Raw genomic sequence first — 20,061 nt, 5'->3', positions numbered from 1 at the left:
TAATTTTTGTTCTGATAATTTTACACCAACCAATGAAGTTCTTGCTTAGCATTTCTTAAGGTTTGTAATTTTACAATAAAACCAAAGAATCCCCCAAAAAAGTAATCAGATACTAAAACAGCATGATCAGATCTTTTATAAGGGAAGCCTGGACACATAAGATATTTCTGATAAGAAATATACTGTCATACAAGTGAGAGGTTTAGCTAGCTATAAAACCAGGTTCAATCCACCATTTTCTACTTAAGAAAATGCCTGTACCAAGTCAGGAATATGACAGTTGTAATCCATTCGTTTGATGTGTTTGTTTTTTGATTTTGCTATTTGATTGGGACTTTCCTTTTTGAATTTTCCTCGGAGTTCAGTATTTTTGTGATTTTACTTTTTATCAGTATCTAAGGGTAAACTGCAGGGTTTATAAGGATTTTATGGATCTGGATAAATTTCCCTCCCTCCTGTAAATACATACCAGCTCTTGTAAGTGTTTTATATGCAGGGCAATCATAGACTCCTTCAGTTGGGATTTTCCGATTGGATTCTGGTTGTAGCCAAAGTACTGGCATTTCAGTATAAAGCTCCTTTGGACGTGACTCTCCTAACATATGGCGAGCAAAATCCCAGCGACAACCCTCAGCATACAATCCATAGATGTAACAACCGTCTGCTGGGCTTTCTTTCAATTCTTCTCTGGCTTCTCTCTGTACCTATAGAATCAGAAGTAAGAACTGTTGAAAATAATGTCATTTTAAGACTGTTTATCAACGGTACATTTTAAAAGGTGGACATTTTTATAGTAAAAATTGTTCATTCTGGTAAATCAAACTTTATTTTTTGTTTAAACTATTCAAGAATTTAATTGCCATGTTTTTAAATAATGAGAAAAAAAAACAAAAAAATATTTATGGAATATTCCACTTCCATGTCTCTACCAACATTTTGTTCTTGTTAACAGTAAAATTAGACACTGTTTTCAATAAATCCAAGCCAAAATTCTTAAATTTTGGTAAAAGAACTGGGATCTAAATGTTAGACAAGCTCTTTTACCAATTTGTCCAATGTTTCTAAATTTGCAATTCTTAGATCACTGCATTTCTTTAATGTGATTTTTAACTTTTAAAAGTTGGCTCATACACTTGACTAGATTCAAGGATCAAAGTCTGTGTAAAAAGGCAATACTAGAAAGGACTGTACATCTTTTTTTAAGTATTCAACAAAAGTACAAGAAAATTACTGATTCAGCAAAACTTAAACTAATTGGAAAACTAATAAAAGATTTAAATAGTATTGTTATATCATAACTGTAAAAAACTGTTATAATTATTTTCAACTCTACATTGGACAAAATTTGATGAATATCGGTTGTATAAGATATATACAAAAGTACAGATCAATAACTATGGTAACAGCTTTCTAAGTTAGGCGGATTGTAAATGTTGATTTCATCGTAAATTTGTTATTTAATCAATTTTGTCAACAAATATCCCACCATAGGACATTTGAGATAAAATTCATAGATTTCATCCAATTACAGAGACAGATTTTTTTCTTTTTATGAGCAATGAATAAATTGATTACTGCATCCATAAGATATAAATCGGTCTATCAGCTGTGACATCACAGTCAGAGAAGTTAATCAAATTTATGTTCAATCATTGATTTAATAAAAGGAAATCTAAAACTTTAATTTAAAAAAAAAAAATAACAAACATGGAGAAGGCTGAAGAAAACATGGAATTTACTATCGGGCAGGACTAAAAACTAATTTATAGTTTTATCATTCAATCTATTTCTTTCCAGGAATTATGGTAAAGGCAGTATATGGCAACACATGATATATAGCAATATTCAAAATACTTATATCCAGCAATAAACATTTTTAAAACTTTAAAACTTTATTCTCTAAAAATAAAAATAAAAAAAAAAAAACTGGTATAAAGCCATTTTATCTGCTTGATGCCTTAAACTCATATTTTGTAACATAAAATACTTAACCTGCAAAAAATGAAGACAGCCAATTTTTAAAAGCAAAAAATTTGTTATTATGGAAAAACCAGTCTCTTATTACACGTATATATAAAGCTTGTATCAAAGCATATCTGAAGTCTATTACCCAGTCTCCTAAATAAAACTTCAATTCAGTGAACCTGATTCTGGGAAAAGTCACTTAAAACTTTGAAGTACAAGTCATTGTAATACAATCTCCTCACGTATAAGTGTCTAATTACCAGTAATTTTATGTACGAGGAGTGACTATAGTAGCCAGTCTCTTATTACATGTGAAATGTTTTTTTTTTTAACTGGTTTCCTATTATATGAGAAGATTGTTATCTCCTCTTGTATCAGGAACTGGTAACAGACCTTTATGAGAATTGTATTTAAGTTTCAAGACTCTATATGTTTGGAAACATCATAAGTTTCATGAGTCTTATGGATATTTAATAAGTTTCAATACTCATTTTGTATTATAATCTCCCTTTACCAGTAATATTGATTAATTGATTGGTGATTGCTTTATGCCACATCAGCACAAAAAGGATATATCGCGGCGATCTACCAGTAATAACAAACATGACCATGGTTAATGTCACAAATGTCCTCCAACATATCAGATAAATATATTTTAATAAATAATGGTAACAGATTTTGGAATCCATGTTTCGGGATGCAAAAACTGTTATTAACTCTGAAATTTCAAGCACATGTACAAAACTTAATGAAATGTCAATATTGTTGTGTATTATGCAACACCAACACTCAAAAGGTATTTTTTATACTTTATATAAATTATATAATATACTGAGTGCCAATAGAAAAGCAACACCTGCATGCATCTTCCATTATAAAATTCTAACCATCCTATCTACTATAAAGTTGACAGATCATTGCAATATTGTTCAGATATCATATGACATATGCATACAGATTAGTTCTGACAATTTTTAGAGAATTCCAATTTTAGGATCAAGAAGTTTATAAACTCTACATTTTTACAGAAAAATTGTAATGGAATATTTTAATATTACAGACTTTTGACTCTGAAGTACATAATTTATCACTCAGGGGAGGGGGGCTTCCTATATACAAGGTGATAGGACGTGCCGCAAGCTTGAAAATATGTGAATAGGTCGGGAAAACTATCACAAATATATGATAAGGTCAATAAAGTTCCCATAACTTTTGGTATTCCACTTTTACATTACACACCACAGAAACCCAAACAATATGGGGAAAAGGTAACAGTTTTACCTATGCAATATATGAAAAGGTATATATTTTTAAAATCTAAATTATATGAAAAGGGTGGGGTAACAGAACCCCTATCAATTAAGTAATGAAGAGCTTGATTTCACTTCTTTTAGTTGCTCTTACTTGACCGAGTACCAGAGTGCCTTACCACAGAGTAGGTAACCTGTATAATCAGAGTAAGTTGGTAATATGAAAATAGTCCATTGGCACCTTGGAAGGCAAATCTCAACTATGATTAACCCCTCTTGCAAAAATTATTGAACACATTAATATTGTTTAACAATGCACCTTTGCATTTGGTCCAGAGTGATCAAAAAAGGACCAAAAGTGACTCTGAAAATCATTTCTTGCATTTCTATTGGCCTTCTTTTCATATTTATACATGAACTTATGATGCTTAATGTTTTACTCAAAGGATCAGAAAGTCATAATTCAATGGTTCAAAACATGGCAGTGAAAACAAATGTTTAATCAGATGGGGGAACTGAAATGATTCAAGAATAAAACATAAGACCAATTGCTTAAACAGAATTGATAAAATAGTGGGAAGAGGGGGGATTTGGGGAGGGTCAATCCCAAAATATATGAAAGTGTAAATTTCCTATGATTTCTAAATTTACAAGAAAAAAAGTTTACTAATAGTCCAATTGTCTAAATGCAATTTAACCTACATGTACAAGTGGTTAGTGACATGAACATTTTTTATAGCCAAACAAACCCCAAAATAACTTTCCTGTTTAGAAAGTAAATTCTCTTAATTATATGATAAAAGCTCGTAACTTTTAGAGCTAACTAGTTTGATACAGCAACTTATTTCTAGTGGTCGATGCACTTTTATGGTAATCTATTCAAAATGAAGAAAAGATTATAAATTGAAAATATATAGATCTAAATGCATTAAAAGTAGATAAATTTTTATTGCTTTAGTGAAAAAGAGAGAAAAATACATTTGCTAGTTAAATCAAATGCAATGAAATTAAAAGATAAGTAGAAAAGTAATATAGTATAGATAATGTATGTTGATGACAACAGAAAAAACGTCATTATTTGATGGAACTGACGTACACTGAAAAAAAATCATCAATTTGATGAAATCTTGAACAAAAATGAATCGTAGAGTATATGCCCTGCCAAGTACAAATATAATGATCAAAATCTAATGAACCTATAAACTTCGTAACTTTCTAAAGCTTAAAGGTAATTTCTGTATAAAAACGGGGATCAAATGTACCGTTATTTTTAAAAGGTCAACTTGCTAACTTCTACATCATTTGGTCTCTGGTGGAGAGTTGTCTCATTGGCAAGCATACCACATCTTCTTATTTTTATATATTGCGTGTCATGGACACAAAATAACAAAGTTTACAAAATTATCAATACTGCACATTTACTGAAACAAATATTTCCAAATCAAATAAATCACATCTACCTACAAGCCCACCTTACAACTTCATGACAAATTCATAAACATCTTATTGGATTTGTCTATAAAAAGACTATTTCATTAAAAGTATTAATTCATTGTAAATTATATTATTCACCCAATATATTAGATCAACAAGATCAATCGTGACGAATTGAATTAAAGATCCGATTTCAGATTAAACATGTCTCCCACGGGTGTTGAAGCTGTCCTTTACATTGTAAATATAATAAAACCTTACTGGTTTATTCTCTTAATTCTAAAGATAAATTAAATATTAGTTGTTTGTTTTCATGTTTTTAATGATACAAAATAATTGTAGTCAATCGTTCCAAAAAAAAAAAAAATTAAATGACACTGGTAATAAAATGATGGGAACATCCTGTATAACTTCTTAGAACATGTATTGAAAATTTTGACCTTGACCTTGTTATAAATAAATAAATCCTCAGATTTTCTTGTTATTTGTCCGTACGTTAATTTAGATATACAAAACCTCAGATTTTCTTGTTATATGTCCTTAAGTTAATTTAGATATACAAAACCTCAGATTTTCTTGTTTTTTTTTGTCTTTAAGTTAATTTAGATATATAAAACCTCAGATTTCCTTGTTATTTGTCCTTGCATTTGTTGATGAATTAAGATATAGCATTATAGATGTATAAACCAATCTATCTATTGATGTAGTAAATGCTAAGTGTATACATGTATTTAAATGTCACAAGTAGACTTGTGGTAAATCCTTGCTGTTCCAAATTTGTAATGAAATATTCAGTACAGTAGTTTTGAAAGTGGCTTAAGATAATATTACCACCATAGAAGTACTATAGTTTTTGCTGTAATACTTCCATAGTACTATCAACTTATTTGTATGGCTTATCATTTAACTGTATTTACTTAATAAGTGCTGATGCGACGTAAAGCAATCACCAATCAATGGATGTATTTACTTAAAATCTCTGGCCCTAGCTGTGCTTTGAATGAATCATAAAATCAGTGTAGTCAGAAAATAAATAAAGACCATGAAGACCGGTACTAATAAAATGATGGGAAGATCCTGTAAACTTCTTAGAACATGTCCTGGAACATGCTGATGAATTGGCAACCTTGACCCTGTTGTATAAAACTACACAAATATACCTCAGATTTCCTTGTTATATGACCTTATGTTAGTTTAGATGTAGTAAATTCTTACTGTATATTTAAATTTCATAAGGTAACTTCTGGTGATTGCTTGATGTTCTCAATTTGCAATGAAATATTCAGCACCAAAGTAAAGTGGTACTATCAGAGAAGTACTATAGTATAGTTATAATACTTCCATTGTACTGTCAACTGATCAGTGTCCTCAATTTTGTATGGTTTATCTATTTACTGTAAACTGGTAAATATATCATAATAAAAACTCCTGACCTATAACCCCGATCCTTTACATACACTCTCTCAGCACCAACATTAAATGTAATTCATAATTTTACAATAATTAACCCAAACAAAATTATGAGGTAAATCCCCTTTAAAGTTGGAGTTTTTATGGCATTTTAAAGGTGATGTCGGATATGAATCAATGTCTTCTTTTGTTTTAAGTCAAATCTTATGAGGCAAGGATTTATACATCCCTGCATGAGGTGAGTCCTTGAAATTAAAATATATATTGTTTTCTGGACTGAAAGTGACTTATAGGGTAAATGTGAGAACTTAAAACCTTATACAGGAAGAATGAACAGAAAACTGGACATATATGCAAAGACTAGAAAACTAAATGCCCCCCTCTATTGTAGGATGGGAATAAAAAAAAACAGTATGTCTGTAGGTTGGTATTGTTTAACCTCACAACTCCTTATTTTAGCGTCTCTCATAGCTTCAGCATCCTATTAACCTCAGATTACCCAATATGTACTACTAATGACTGAGTGAACAAATAAATAAAGTTGTATTAGTAGCCCTATGGTTGGAGGGCATTAGGCCAAAATATGTATACGATTGCTTCTCCTCAACCCAACTGAATGTAGGGGGAGTTGGGTTGCACAGGATGGTTGGTTGGAAGGTGCAAATCTCTGAATTCAAGAAAAAATGGTAGTGCACCAAATGTTGGTTGACTACTCATCAGAAGGTTTGAGTTTTCTTCAAATCTTTAAAAAACATTGGCCAAATTCTCAAATGAAATTATGTGTTCATATCCCATCTTGACCTCAAGGTATTAGCTACGGTACTTGAAACCACAGTCTACTTTGTAGCATAGGTAACTTAAAGGACCTTTTTCAAAAAGAATACCAGCATGCATTGTCCAGGTACTACAAAACCATGACCAGGGGTATGGGGGGAACAGAATTGTGGCCCTATAAGGGGCAAATAACTGTCTAAACAATATCATTACATTTAGATGCATATTCCCCCAAAAAATCTAAAAAAAAATCATCAAATGTAAACCTGAGTTTTAAGTGTATAAAAAAATGATAAGTAAAAAGTTTACAACAACAGTTTGACAGATGTTATCTAGTAAATTTCGTGTCACAATCTGCCTTTGAAATTTGCAAGACTAGTAATGTGTTATTAATTATTTATCATGTAAATGCACTTTCGTACAGAAAACAAGTGTTACATAATTTCATGTGAAAGTTTATCTTGATTTCCTTAGAAATCAAGAACATGTATCTTTAATTATATCTTCTGTTATGAGACTAATTCCATAGGCTTTAAATTCCTGTGGTTTTATAATACTAAGTTGAAACTAAATAAAAAAAATCATTTTAAGCTAGATTTTGATTTTTTTTTCTCCAAAAAGCAAAATCAGGTATGGAACAATTTATTTCAACTGATGAAAAAGTAGGTAGGGAATTTCCCCAGATGTGATTGAATTTGCACCTGACCTCCCCAAAGGTGTACTGCTAGTCACCACCATGTATGTATTTTATTTATCATTCTCCTTTGATTCAACATGAATTAGCTATTAAATGTTTTAATTATAGGGAAGATAGAAATCAGATTACAATTACAAATAATATGTTCCATAGACAAGGCCTCTGGTGGCCTCAGGTGTACAACACGGTTTGACAATAGTCTAGAAGTATTGCATGACTGGTTGCCATTATTATTTTTAGAATACGGTGGATTCATTATTATTTGTGGGATACAGATTTTCATGAATTTTCTGGGTAAAGATGATCCACAAAACTTAAATGTTCAATGGAGTGCAAATTTTCAATAGGCTTTCATGCAGACTTTGGAAAAACCATGAAATCAAATATCCACGAAAGTATATTTTATCCTCATTCCACAAAAATTGATACATGTACCCACGAAAATAAATGAATCCATATAAAAAGTCAAAAGTCAATGTCACTTCCTGCAAAAATTCTCTGATATAAGCTCCTGTTAGATAGTATTGTACACTACTTCCTCAACAGCCTTAAAATCTTTGAAACAGCAAAAAGATAAGCACTTCAGAAGCATACAGTTTCAGGAAATAGTTCAAATTGACTGAAAAAGTATGTATCAATATTAGCAGGAAACAAGAAATTGTTAACTTCCTGAGTATGAGCTGATGGGAAATAACTGTAGCATGAAACCTTCCGGAATTTTTTCCACTTACAATCAATCTTGTTAACTGTATATGACAGCTACCTCGCCTCTCATATGATACATGATATTATTATTTTTCTCAGAATTCTGAATACTATAATTCAAACAAGACTATATTTAAATGACATGCCAGAGTACAATTAAGAATTTCTTATCAAATTGGTTGATTGATATTTGCTTATATAAATGTGGACCAGTGCAATGAGTGTATTGCACAACATATTTCAAATAACATGCTGTGCAAAATATTAAATGGTTTAAATGTAAATGAAGATGAAATATTCAAATACTTTAGAGTCAAATTATTGATTTCAGAGTTTGTGACCTAATTTTCATTGACAATTGTCCTAAGATCAATGAAATATAACTTTCTTTTGATATTTTGTGGCACAGACAGAAATTTTTGCAGTCTTTTTGTTTGTTTTGCTCTAGGTTTTTGCTATACCTTTCCTGCACTGAACATCTTTAAACATGCAACGTTCGGTGATAATGAGGGGATCAAGCAATGGCATGCTCTTAATTAAACTCTGATCAAATACTCTCTTTTGTATTTCAGTTATGTTTGAAAAGAAATCTATCATCATACATCAAATTGTCACAATTTCATAATATACTGCATCGTACAAATGTTGTATAACCATACACACTAAACTAAGTTCTACAGAATATACATAATGTAAATAAACATCTACGTCTAAAAGCTAATAAATAAATGCTATCTGAATATAACATAGAAAACAAATTCATTCATGCAAACAAAATGTGTTCTAAATATAATATAAACCCTATAATCCACTTAGCAGAGTGAAAGTCTGATTATATAATCCACTTGGCAGAGTGAAAGTCTGATTATATAATCCACTTGGCAGAGTGAAAGTCTGATTATATATGTATATATGACCAAGAAAAAACCCAAGCATAAAGTTTTGCTATAAATAGTAATTTGACCACTTTATGTCATATACTATACTATCATGCTAGTTTTTACCTTTGGTAAAATCTAAAATAAGTCATTGACATTTAATAATAAGCAAATTGTAATTCCTAATTAATAGAATAATCTTTAAAATAATTGAACGGTAAACAACGGAGGTATTGTTTACCTGAGAGTGTACAAGTAAACAGCTATGTCAATCTTGAAACCAGACATTGATAAATCTTTTCGAAATTGTTTAACATGCTTTAGCTATTTGCAACTTAATTTTAGTGAACATTTAGAACTGTCTTTAAGATGAATCCACTGATGAAGAGATATCACTCAATTTGTATGACTCTATTATAAATTGAAGCTGGGGGTTGGGAAGGAGGGTTTAAGACTATCCAACAGTTTTCTGCTGTAGGTCTGACGGATGGTTTTCATGTGTACCATGACCATACATGTACATGACCTTGATCTATTGTTTACACATAGTTATATATATATATTGGAGATATCTGTTGACTGCTGTTACCATTCTCTGAATGGCACACGTAAGTGTCACAAATGACATATAAAAAATTAATTAGGAAGTACAACATATTTCAGATAAAATAATGTAAATGTTGCTGGATTAGACAGATATGGGGCTCCAGAAGGGTATCCCCCTAAGTCCCAAGGTCACATTTAAAAATTGCCTCAGGTCACTTTCAAGCAAAATATACAGTTCTAAACTGATTTGATTTTGAATATTTTTAAAGGTAAAAGATTTTTCTAAAATGAGACGTCAGGTTGCAAGGTCGCCTGCCAACCCCCAACCCCATCCCCAAGGTCACAGGTCCATTAGTAGGAAGTAAAATATTTACCCATAACAAAACAGATTTGATGTGACAGAAGAAAAGTGATTGCTAGCAAAGGACATAAGGTGAACTGTTGTAAAATTAGGGAAAGTTATAGTAAAGTCCCAGGACTGGAAATCGGTGTATAAAAGTGGTATTTCACTTAATTTACAAAAACCAAAAGAGCAGCAAATGAAGTTAGAAACAAGACTTGTATATGCTTTTTATGAAACCATAAATGCATATTGGAAATTCAAAATCTCCTGTGAAAAATACAATAGCCCTTATTTGGATATTGGAAAATAAGATCTCCTTTATAAAACTACAATAGCCCTTTTTTGGATATTGAAATTAAAGATCTCATGTGAAACTTGAATCAGCCCTTATTTGGATATTAAAAATCCAAGACCTCCTGTGAAACCTGCAATATCCAATATCCAAATAATGCATTTATGGTTTCATAAAAGGCATATACAAGTCTTGTTTCTAACTTCATTTGCTGTTTTTTGGAATATTGGCTATTGTATTTTTCACAGGAGATTTTGAATTTCCAATATGCATTTATGGTTTCATAAAAGGCATATACAAGTCTTGTTTCTAATTTCATTTGCTGCTTTTTGGAATATTGGAAATTCAAAACCTCCTGTGAAGCCCTTACTTGAATATTGGTAATTTAGGACCTGCTGTTAAACCTGCAATAGCACTTATTTGATATTGGAAATTCAGAATTCCCTATCAATTAGATAGAAGAAGATGTGGTACGAGTGCCAATGAGACAACTCTCCATCCAAGTCAAAATTCAAAAATGTAAACCATTATAGGTCAAAGTACGGTCTTCAACACAGAGCTTTGGCTCACACCGAACAGTAAGCTATAAAGGGCCCCAAAAATTACTAGTGTAAAACCATTCAAACGGGAAAACCAACGGTAAATCCGCAAAAGCACCTATCTAAATATTGGAAATTCAGAACTCCCTATTAAACCTGCAACAGCCCTTATTTGAATATTGGAAATTCAAGGAAGCAAAAAATTAAAATGCAATACATTAGAGTTTGAAGATTCTGTCCAAATTTGATTGGTTTCTGTTGAGTAGTGTAATACCAGATACGGTTTGATGAATAGTTGCTGATACTGTGGATTCAGTATTATTTTTGGGATACCAATTTTCGTGGATTTCATGCGTATAGATGAACAATGAATCTAAAAATGTTCAAGGAAGTATAATTTTTTTATAGGCGTGTATGCAGTATTTGGCAAAAACATGAAATCAAATATCCACGAAATACGTTACTTCATGTATCCACGAAAAAATAAATGAATCCACAGTAATACATAGTATAATGGTTAGTGAACCTTATATGTCATGGGACTCTGCTATACATGGGACAAAATAAAACTTTGATTATTGGACTTTCATGACTATCCCAATCCCCCTTTTGAACAAAAGCGGTTGTTTAATTTTGAATAAGATTAAGAAAATTGGTTTAAAAAGAAAATTGTTTTCTGAAATGAATTATTTGTACAATGATTACCAGTACTTCGCAATCAAAATACAATAGGCAAAAACACACAAACGCAACTTTCACATCTATTTTAAAACTGCGCCCTTTGGTAGAAGCAAATTAAAAATTCAAGAAATCAAATTCAAAATCTTTTAAAATTAAACATAATCCCAGATTTTGCATACAAAGAAACACTTTTTATAAAAGTATTTACCTTGAATCCAAAAGAGATAGTATCAATGGAGATAATCTTCCTTCTTGCATAATTCTGCAGGGTACCAGTCAGGAAAGCTTGTGGGAAAAAGAAACCAGATATCCAGTAACACTGAAAAGTAAAATGTTAAAACGAAATGAAACTTCATAGTAATAAGTCATGTAAATCTACATTATAATAAGTCATTGCAAAAACAGAACAATATACTTGGTAAACATGGTTCCAAGAAGGTGATATTTGTCAGTCAATATCACTATTATTTTTAAAATTACATCTAGAAAATACTTAATCCAAATACCAACTATGGGTTTGCATACTTTTTATCTTACTGTAAACTTGATTGTTAGAAGTACAAGTACAGGAAGAAAAATTTGTATTTTACAAGTCAAGACTTCAGAAAAAAATAATTCAAAAGAATAAATAAATTAGTATTTTAATCATTTTAATAACCCCAAAAGGATAGGAAATTGAACATATGGACCTAATGAATCAACTGTCTTTACATGTAACTCCAGTAGAATATATTTCATACACATTTAGAACACAATAACAAAGTAATGATTGTAACTCTTTCTTCTGCAGCAGATAATTTGCATATTTCTTTCATTATAAAGTCTTTGATATCAAAATATACCTTTAATTTGGGTTAAACAAATTGCACTAGAATCTGAAAAAAGTATGAATGTAAATTTTTCCTTTTTATTTATAAAACATATACAAAAGTTGATTTTTCTCTTATGAGACTTGAACTTACAGTTGGATTTCCATGCTCTATCCAATTATGAATAAACTGCATCCTCATTTCAAGATCTGTTACCCACTGTGCTAAAGGTTTCAGTGAAGGATAGGCCTGAAAAAGAATATAAAATGCAATAAAACAGTGTTTAACCTTCTTTAAGACTAAATCATTTAAACATGATGTAACACATAAATTCGCTTTTTCAGAAGTAAATGCATTATACTAAATTTAAATGCTGTCACATGAAATCATTGTGTGTTACCTCCCCTTTGTCTTCATTTTAGCTAGATACTTTTAAGGATGTACTTAGGTGAAATTAAAAAAATCTAGAAATTGAAATTGATGCTACATGTATAAGACAGAAGAGCATTAGTTCAGGAACAAAATAAGCTAAAAATATTGATAGGTTATGGAGCTCCTTTTCGAGATATTTAATTTTTCTAAAATGGCGGGGAAATGCTGACTTGCACTTTTACCTTATATTTGCACTGGTATTATTTGGGTCTCAGATTGAAAGAAAAAAAATCTACAATCTGCTTAAATTTTGGCAAATTACCTTTTATAAGCTATTGAAGTCTTATATGAAATGAAAAATGGGTGTTATAGGGCAAAATATTTTACCCTGTATCGTAGGAAAAGACCAAGGAGTCCGAACATCTGACAAAAATTCCTAAACCTGACCTAAGTACATCCCTAAAGAATGATCACAGCTGACCAATTCAGGAAAACCAACTTCAGCCTTTACAATTGAAATCTTGACCAATCAGTGTCATTCAAACAGGTGCATTTCCATAATGCAATCTAATTTTTGAATTGGTCCATTTGATTAAAAAGGTCCATTGGATGATGAGAATATTTATGTACCTTTATGTTGACCACTTTTTAAAAATAATAATATTTACCTTTCATGATAAAATATCAAAATTTTAATGAAATATTAATATAAAAATAAGAAGATGTGGTATAATGCCAATTAGACAACTATCTACAAGAAATCAAATAAAAAAGCTATGGGTCACCATATGGCCTTCAACAATTGTAAAACCCATACAGTAAGTTTGTTTACACGAGAATATTGTATCACAATGTGATTAGTGATACCTACAAAATAAATGTCAAATAGTATACAAGTACAAAAAACACTGGTCTAATCCAAAGAACTTCATTTCTGAAGGTTTCATTCAGAATACTGTAAATTCAGAAATTATTGCATGCACTTTTTATTGAGTTTTTTGAAGAATGGGCAAAAATGCCAGATTAATTATTGGGATTTCAGGAAAAGCTGCATACACTAACTAACAGATATATGCATCAGATATCAGATATCAGAATGTGAGTTCTTGTTATTGTGATACTCGCCCAGTAGCATTATTTGCATTAATAAAAAAAAAACCTCGCAATAATTTACAGTATTCATATGACAAGTATACACAAATCAAATTATAAAAATATCCTTATACAAGAGATAAGTTCAGACAGACTTCTTTTTTGCACAAGTTTCATAGCACTAGAAATATTTTTACCTTTTTAGCCCACATGTTAGGCACACTGTTGTCATAAAGACTATTAGCCATCATTTCTAATTCCTGAGACAAGACCACCAATCCTTTCAGGGCTTTGAGCAGACTCTGTAGACTACCATGTATTGATTCCAAAAGCCTGTTGTATCTGTATAAAAACAAATGCAAGATATAACAAATATGTATTAAATTTTTCTTAGTTTATTTTTATCAAAAAAAAAAAAAATTAGTTATCACTGACAAATTTTTGATACATTAGGTCCGAGGACACAGTTATCGTCCTTTGGTTTTCGCTGTCTACGAGTATAGTCCCTAGTGTGAACAGTGTATAACTTGCAAAATTTGTTCATACACTTTCCCAATTTATTTCTTGATATTTTATGCATGAAATATTAAGGGGATGAAATTACAAGTTAAAAAAATTTGAGTGCTGAGTCTTTTTGTTGTCTACGAATATAGTCCCTAGTGTGAACAGTGTATAACTTGCAAATTTTTTTCATACTTTCCCAATTTATTTCTTGATATTTTATGCATGAAATATTAAGTAAGGGGATGAAATTACAGGTTAAAAAATTTGGGTGCTGAATCTTTATGTTTAGTTGTGATTTGGTCCAGTTAAAAAAGGTCAAAAATTAGTATGTCTGAAGCTGTCAAACTGAATTTCAGACCCCCTTAACATAGAATTGTTCATATTTTGAGTTAGAGCTGGTAGACTTTTCTATAATTTTGATATTATTTGTCCCAATAGTAGCACAATACACTGTAAAAATCTTTTTGAGATAGAGCAGGTGCGATTTTTTAAATTTGAGTTTATTGTCTAAAAGAAATGCACTACGAAATAACTGTGTTCTCGGGCCAAATGCTTCATATATGATAATCCAAATTAAAAAAAAAATGTATTTTGAAGGCATTTATTTGTTGTTTGATTTTAATGAACCATGTGTTGAAAGACACAGATTTGTCTGAACTATATTAGTTTATTTTGGTCATAATTCTGTTTTCATTTGTTTTTTATTTTTCCTGAAGGGAACACCTATAATAACTTTTTACAAATTAATTTCATTGAAATATTTAGCAAATTTACAGATATAAAAAAATGCTTGCGTTTATATCATCAGAAAATGAGAAGGCTTCATGATATATAGCCAAATAAACCTGTGACAATTCTGCATTTGGTAGCAAGTTGGTTAAAACTAAACCAGAAATGACTTCACAGTAATTTTGACAGAGAATTTTTAATAAAAGGTACTTTTATATGAAATATATAGCAAAAAAATGTAGGTGATGTATACATATTGCATACTGCTCAAAGGCCATACCAATTTGCATTAAAAATAATCTCTTAATCACTCATATATATATATATATATGTAAAAGAATTTTTATCCTATATGTTATTAGATATTTTATGTTCTACAACTGTCTACTAAGTGGGACAACTAGTCACATCTACAGCTTAAGTGAACTCCATGTACTAATAAAGATGTATTTCTTTTGAAATGTTAAACAGGAATTAATAATTATACAATTACTGTATGTTATAAATCATACACAGTCTCCATTATTGTTAACTACTTGTATATCTATGAATCTTTTGTCAAATATTTTTGGTTAAAATTTATAAGTACATAGTGATAATGAAGACAGCAAACAAATAAAAATTGTTAATAAAAGTTTTCTATAAAATTAATGAAAGTGTTGAACTTTTTGAAAACAGAAATATATCTATATATGTACTAGAAATAAAAATAATCTGATATGCTACATCAATTTATAAAGTTGTACAAAAATGAAGACAGATTACATATATAATAAACTTTTAAACTGTAAACATGTTTCTGCCCAGTTTTCTGTGACCCTTTGCATTCAATTTCCAATTGGTATCTATATTGAAATCACCTACTTAGCTGATATTATCTTGTTTACTTTAATGAATGTCATTGAAAAGAGCAATCCTGTGGTAAATTATCTTGACAGGATGAAAAAAAAAATAGGGAATTGAAATACTGGCATTAACAATTTAGATAAACACATTATTTTTGTTATTCATAACATGAAAGAATATCACTTACATAGACACATATACCATTTTAAAAAATGCAACTGAAGATATAATACTGATGAATGATACTACTGAAACTATATATTTCTTTATATATTATGATATATAAGTTATGCACAATTTGTAATTTTGTACAAATTATAATCTGTACAGACTTTTACTACCAAGTTTTCTACCAGTATTTTGACAAGCACTTTGTTTCATCAGGTAATACAAGATTATCTTTTAAAACTAGAAGATAGTGAGGGGAGTCATCACAGTAATCAAAGTAATTTGTGATGCAAATTAGGGAGCTACCATTTGATTTTTATGGGGGGGGGGGCTTGGATGAAAAATTTTGTCCTGCTTTTTTTTTTAGTTGTAATCTCTGTCCTGCCTTTTTATTTTTCACTCTATTCGGTCCTGCTTTTTATTTTATTAGTTTATCCTGACTTTTTTTACATAAATTGTCATCCTGCCCTTTTTTTACTCAAAACTCCTGTCCTGCCTTTTTTTCAAATTTCATCCTGACCATGACTTTTATTGTACAGTTTTCTTTCTTGTACCTCACATACCTTTTAGAAGTGGTGAATAATCATGCCAAGTTTCATTCCTAACTCCAAAGGATTTGATAATGAAAGATTTTAGTACAAACTCACAGGGGGGGGGGGGGGGGGGGGGACCTAAGTTGAACTAAGTTTTTTACCATGACTTCTTATATACAGTTTTCTTCCTTGTAGGGGACACCTTCTAGTAGTGGTGATTGATTGATTGATTTTTGGTGTTTAACACCACTTTCAATAATATTGGCTATTTTGTAATGGCTAGTTTTAATTCATGGTTGTGGTCTTAAGTCAACAAGCTATCTAGTCCTTAAAGCACTAAGACTCAAACTTACCTAATGACTTCTTGTGTTAATACTGTATTCATGGACTGTTCATACAAAACTGGATATTTTTCTACAACAATATTGATGTCAATTGGCTTTGGAACTCTTCCTAAGATGTCTTTAGCACTATCTTCCATTACCTAGTTAGAAAATCACATATAATCAATGAGAGTTGTAATGGGGGTTCCTTCATGACGAATAATGCTAAAAATTCTTGCTAAATGACGTTAATGGGACGATAAAATGTACACTTTCTTTTAGACAATAAAAAAAATCAACTGATTTTGACGAATCCCGTTAAATTTTTCCCAAAATTAATGGTAACGATAATTATTTGAGACCTCTGATGAATCACGATTAGGATATTTTGACGAATCACGGTAAAATTTTAACCTATTTGATGTTAACAGTAACCGAAAATGACCGTTTGACACCTGACGGTAAAGGGCATTCCTACCCTCATCAATGGCCAACCTCAGAATCTGGAAAATCTTTCACAAATCTACCCTAAGACTTATGTGTGCTTAATACATTCTGATGTATTATTTAGAAAGAGTTTGAAATTGATTGGATTTGGGATCCTTAATAAAAACAGAGAAGGTATGATAAGAGCCATTATGTCGCCCCTGAAATTGCAAAATTTCCAATTTTATGTTAGTTTTATTGACAAGTAATTACGATGATATAGTTAAGTGTCTTTTGTGCAAATTATCTATCATGATGTCACTGTATGACTCACATAATTAAAATTTTGAAACATTTTTGAAATTGACATAATTGACACAAAATTGTTTAACCAGAGTTTTTGGTAAAATTAAATATGAACATGATGTCTTACAGCAAAATATCTTGTTAGATATGGGATTGATCTAAATATCAATGACAAGATCTCAAAATGAGGTTGATTTTACAGTTTTTCCTTAAATGCATGGTTTCAATTCAAGGAACAAATACAAATTCAAACAAGAATATGTGTTAATAGGACACCATGCCAAACTTTCACTATCACATTTCGGTGTTTAGTGAATTGCCAAATATGGTTCAAAATCCTTATTTGGCATATATATTTAAAAGATCACTTCATAATAAACATGTGTACTAACTTTCAAGTTGATTTGATCAAAAACTACCTTAAATCTAAACTTGAACATGAACCTGGACAGATGGACGGAACGGAACAGATGGATGAACAGACTGGAAAACATAATGCCCCTGTACTATAGAAAGTGGGGCATAAAAAAGAATAATGATATCTGACATAACAATGTCTTGTAAACATTTGAAGGATTTATGATACTTCTTGATATTTTTTAATACAAGGGGCCAAAAATTGACCTATCTTTCCTTCTTTCAAAATTTTTTAACAGTTGAAAAACTTTACTAGCTCAGGACTGTTTTTCCAGAGAGCAAAATTTACACCTAAAAATTGTCAGGCTGATGACCAGTGACTAAATTAAAATAACACCTTTCACAAACAGTAATCAATTTAAGGATTTCGCTACTCTATTTCAAAATTTCAAAATAACAAGCTTTTTAAAAGACTATTATAAATTGATAGTATATATATAACGGACCAAAAAAAGAAGAAAAAAATGAAGGGTCCGTGTGCTAGTTTTCGAGATATAAGACATTGAAAATTTGGCAGGATATGATTCTCTCTAAGACTTTTCATACATTTAATTGGCACCTTTTTTATTTCAAAAATGATGAAAAAATAACAAGGATTTGATTAGATTTTCAAAGATGACATTTTAAACTATATGTAATCAAATTATGGAAAGAAAAATAGAGGTTGGTGGGCAAAAGTTTTAATGGCACAATATGGATAAAACCAGAGGGTTCCAAATATTTGGCAAAAATTAAAAAACAAGAGGAGCGAACATCCTTCACCTTAGCATAAGATCTTTTTACATACTTCTCTGATGATGCAACACATGCTCTTGAACAGATCTCAGACATAATCCTCAAATTATTTAATCTTCTAGAGGGGTAGAAGGGGGGGGGGGGGGGGGGGGGGGGGGGGGGGGGGGGGGGGGATAAAATTTTAGCTTTATCTTATTTTAAGTAGCCCAGGCATACATTTAATAATTATTAGATAATTATACTTAATAGATTTCAGTTTTGATTAGTACTCACCTCCTCTCTAGATTTCCCAGCGCCTGCTGCTGATTTTGGTTGTAATTTCAGTAAGGATTTCAGCAAAGAATATGTCTCATTCTGAGCAAATGTGATGTTAGCATTCTCATGGAGACCAAATACTTCTGGTGTGTCATTAATGGGCAAGGAACGGATGTATGCCATATATCCCTGTTAACCAATTTAGAATTAGTACATGTAAATATCATGAAATTTCAATACATTGACAAGATTTCCAATACCGTTCCTGCCTTTTTCTGCAGTTTAAAAGCTGTTTTAAATTTTATATATTAAAAGTTTCCATTTTAATTCTCATGTTTTTTCTCTCTTCATTAGAATTAAATACTTGTTTACGCATTGCAATTTATGTTGCACACTTAAATACAAACAATTCATTCTAAAAGAGCATGAACTTAAGATATATGATAATTGTTAAAATATAATAATAATCTAAATTTCTATTTCTTTTGACATACTTTCATAATTCTGCTTCAAATTTGATAAAAAACAAGATACATTTAAAGTTAAATTTATCAGTACATGTATTTCAGTTTCTGACATACTTTCATAATACTGCTTCAAATGTGATAAATAAAACGGATGCATTTAAACTAAAAGTTCACAGTACATGTTTTTCAGTTTTATTTATTACAAATTTTTCAAAGTTAAAAAAAAAATCTATTCATTGAACAATAAAATATCTTAAAGTACCACATGTTTCTTTTGACTATTCAAAGAAGAATGGAACATAAAATATACTTTATGTAAATGGTTATGCATTATACTTCAAGGACTTATTGATCCTTAGAATAATTTTAATTTACTGCAACAGGTGCAATAAAAAAAGTGTAACACATAATATACAATATATAACAAAATCTTTTTCAAAAAGCATGAGAACAAAAAAATTTAGAAACATGGAATAAAATGTAAGAAATCATTTACTGATAAACTGTGCAAAATATCAATGACTTTTGGACATAGAAATTTCACATAATACTGCATTCAACTTGA

General features: G+C 30.5%; 2 protein-coding genes across 7 annotated transcripts in view; one reads left to right on the top strand and one right to left on the bottom strand.

Annotated features, from left to right (window-relative positions):
• LOC127724169 (uncharacterized) overlaps positions 1-20,061 on the top strand; it is a 483,200-nt gene that overhangs the window by 107,310 nt on the left and 355,829 nt on the right. The window lies entirely within an intron of this gene.
• Positions 1-20,061, bottom strand: part of LOC127724159 (dynein axonemal heavy chain 1-like) — a 103,430-nt gene that overhangs the window by 9,093 nt on the left and 74,276 nt on the right. For 4 of the 6 annotated variants that reach the window (XM_052231034.1, XM_052231031.1, XM_052231035.1 and 1 more), the window contains 7 exons: positions 19,048-19,218; positions 16,921-17,051; positions 13,985-14,129; positions 12,477-12,572; positions 11,723-11,833; positions 9,240-9,251; positions 470-704 (listed from right to left, as the gene is read on the bottom strand). In XM_052231034.1, coding sequence (XP_052086994.1) covers positions 470-704; positions 9,240-9,251; positions 11,723-11,833; positions 12,477-12,572; positions 13,985-14,129; positions 16,921-17,051; positions 19,048-19,218 — 901 coding nt within the window. The remainder of the gene's footprint in view (positions 1-469; positions 705-9,239; positions 9,252-11,722; positions 11,834-12,476; positions 12,573-13,984; positions 14,130-16,920; positions 17,052-19,047; positions 19,219-20,061) is intronic. The other 2 variants (XM_052231032.1, XM_052231036.1) reach the window with 1 other exon arrangement.

This window comes from Mytilus californianus, unplaced genomic scaffold (assembly GCF_021869535.1).
Source record: "Mytilus californianus isolate M0D057914Y unplaced genomic scaffold, xbMytCali1.0.p SCAF_14, whole genome shotgun sequence".
Lineage (NCBI taxonomy): Eukaryota > Metazoa > Mollusca > Bivalvia > Mytilida > Mytilidae > Mytilus > Mytilus californianus.
This window is presented reverse-complemented; position numbering and strand designations above follow the sequence as displayed.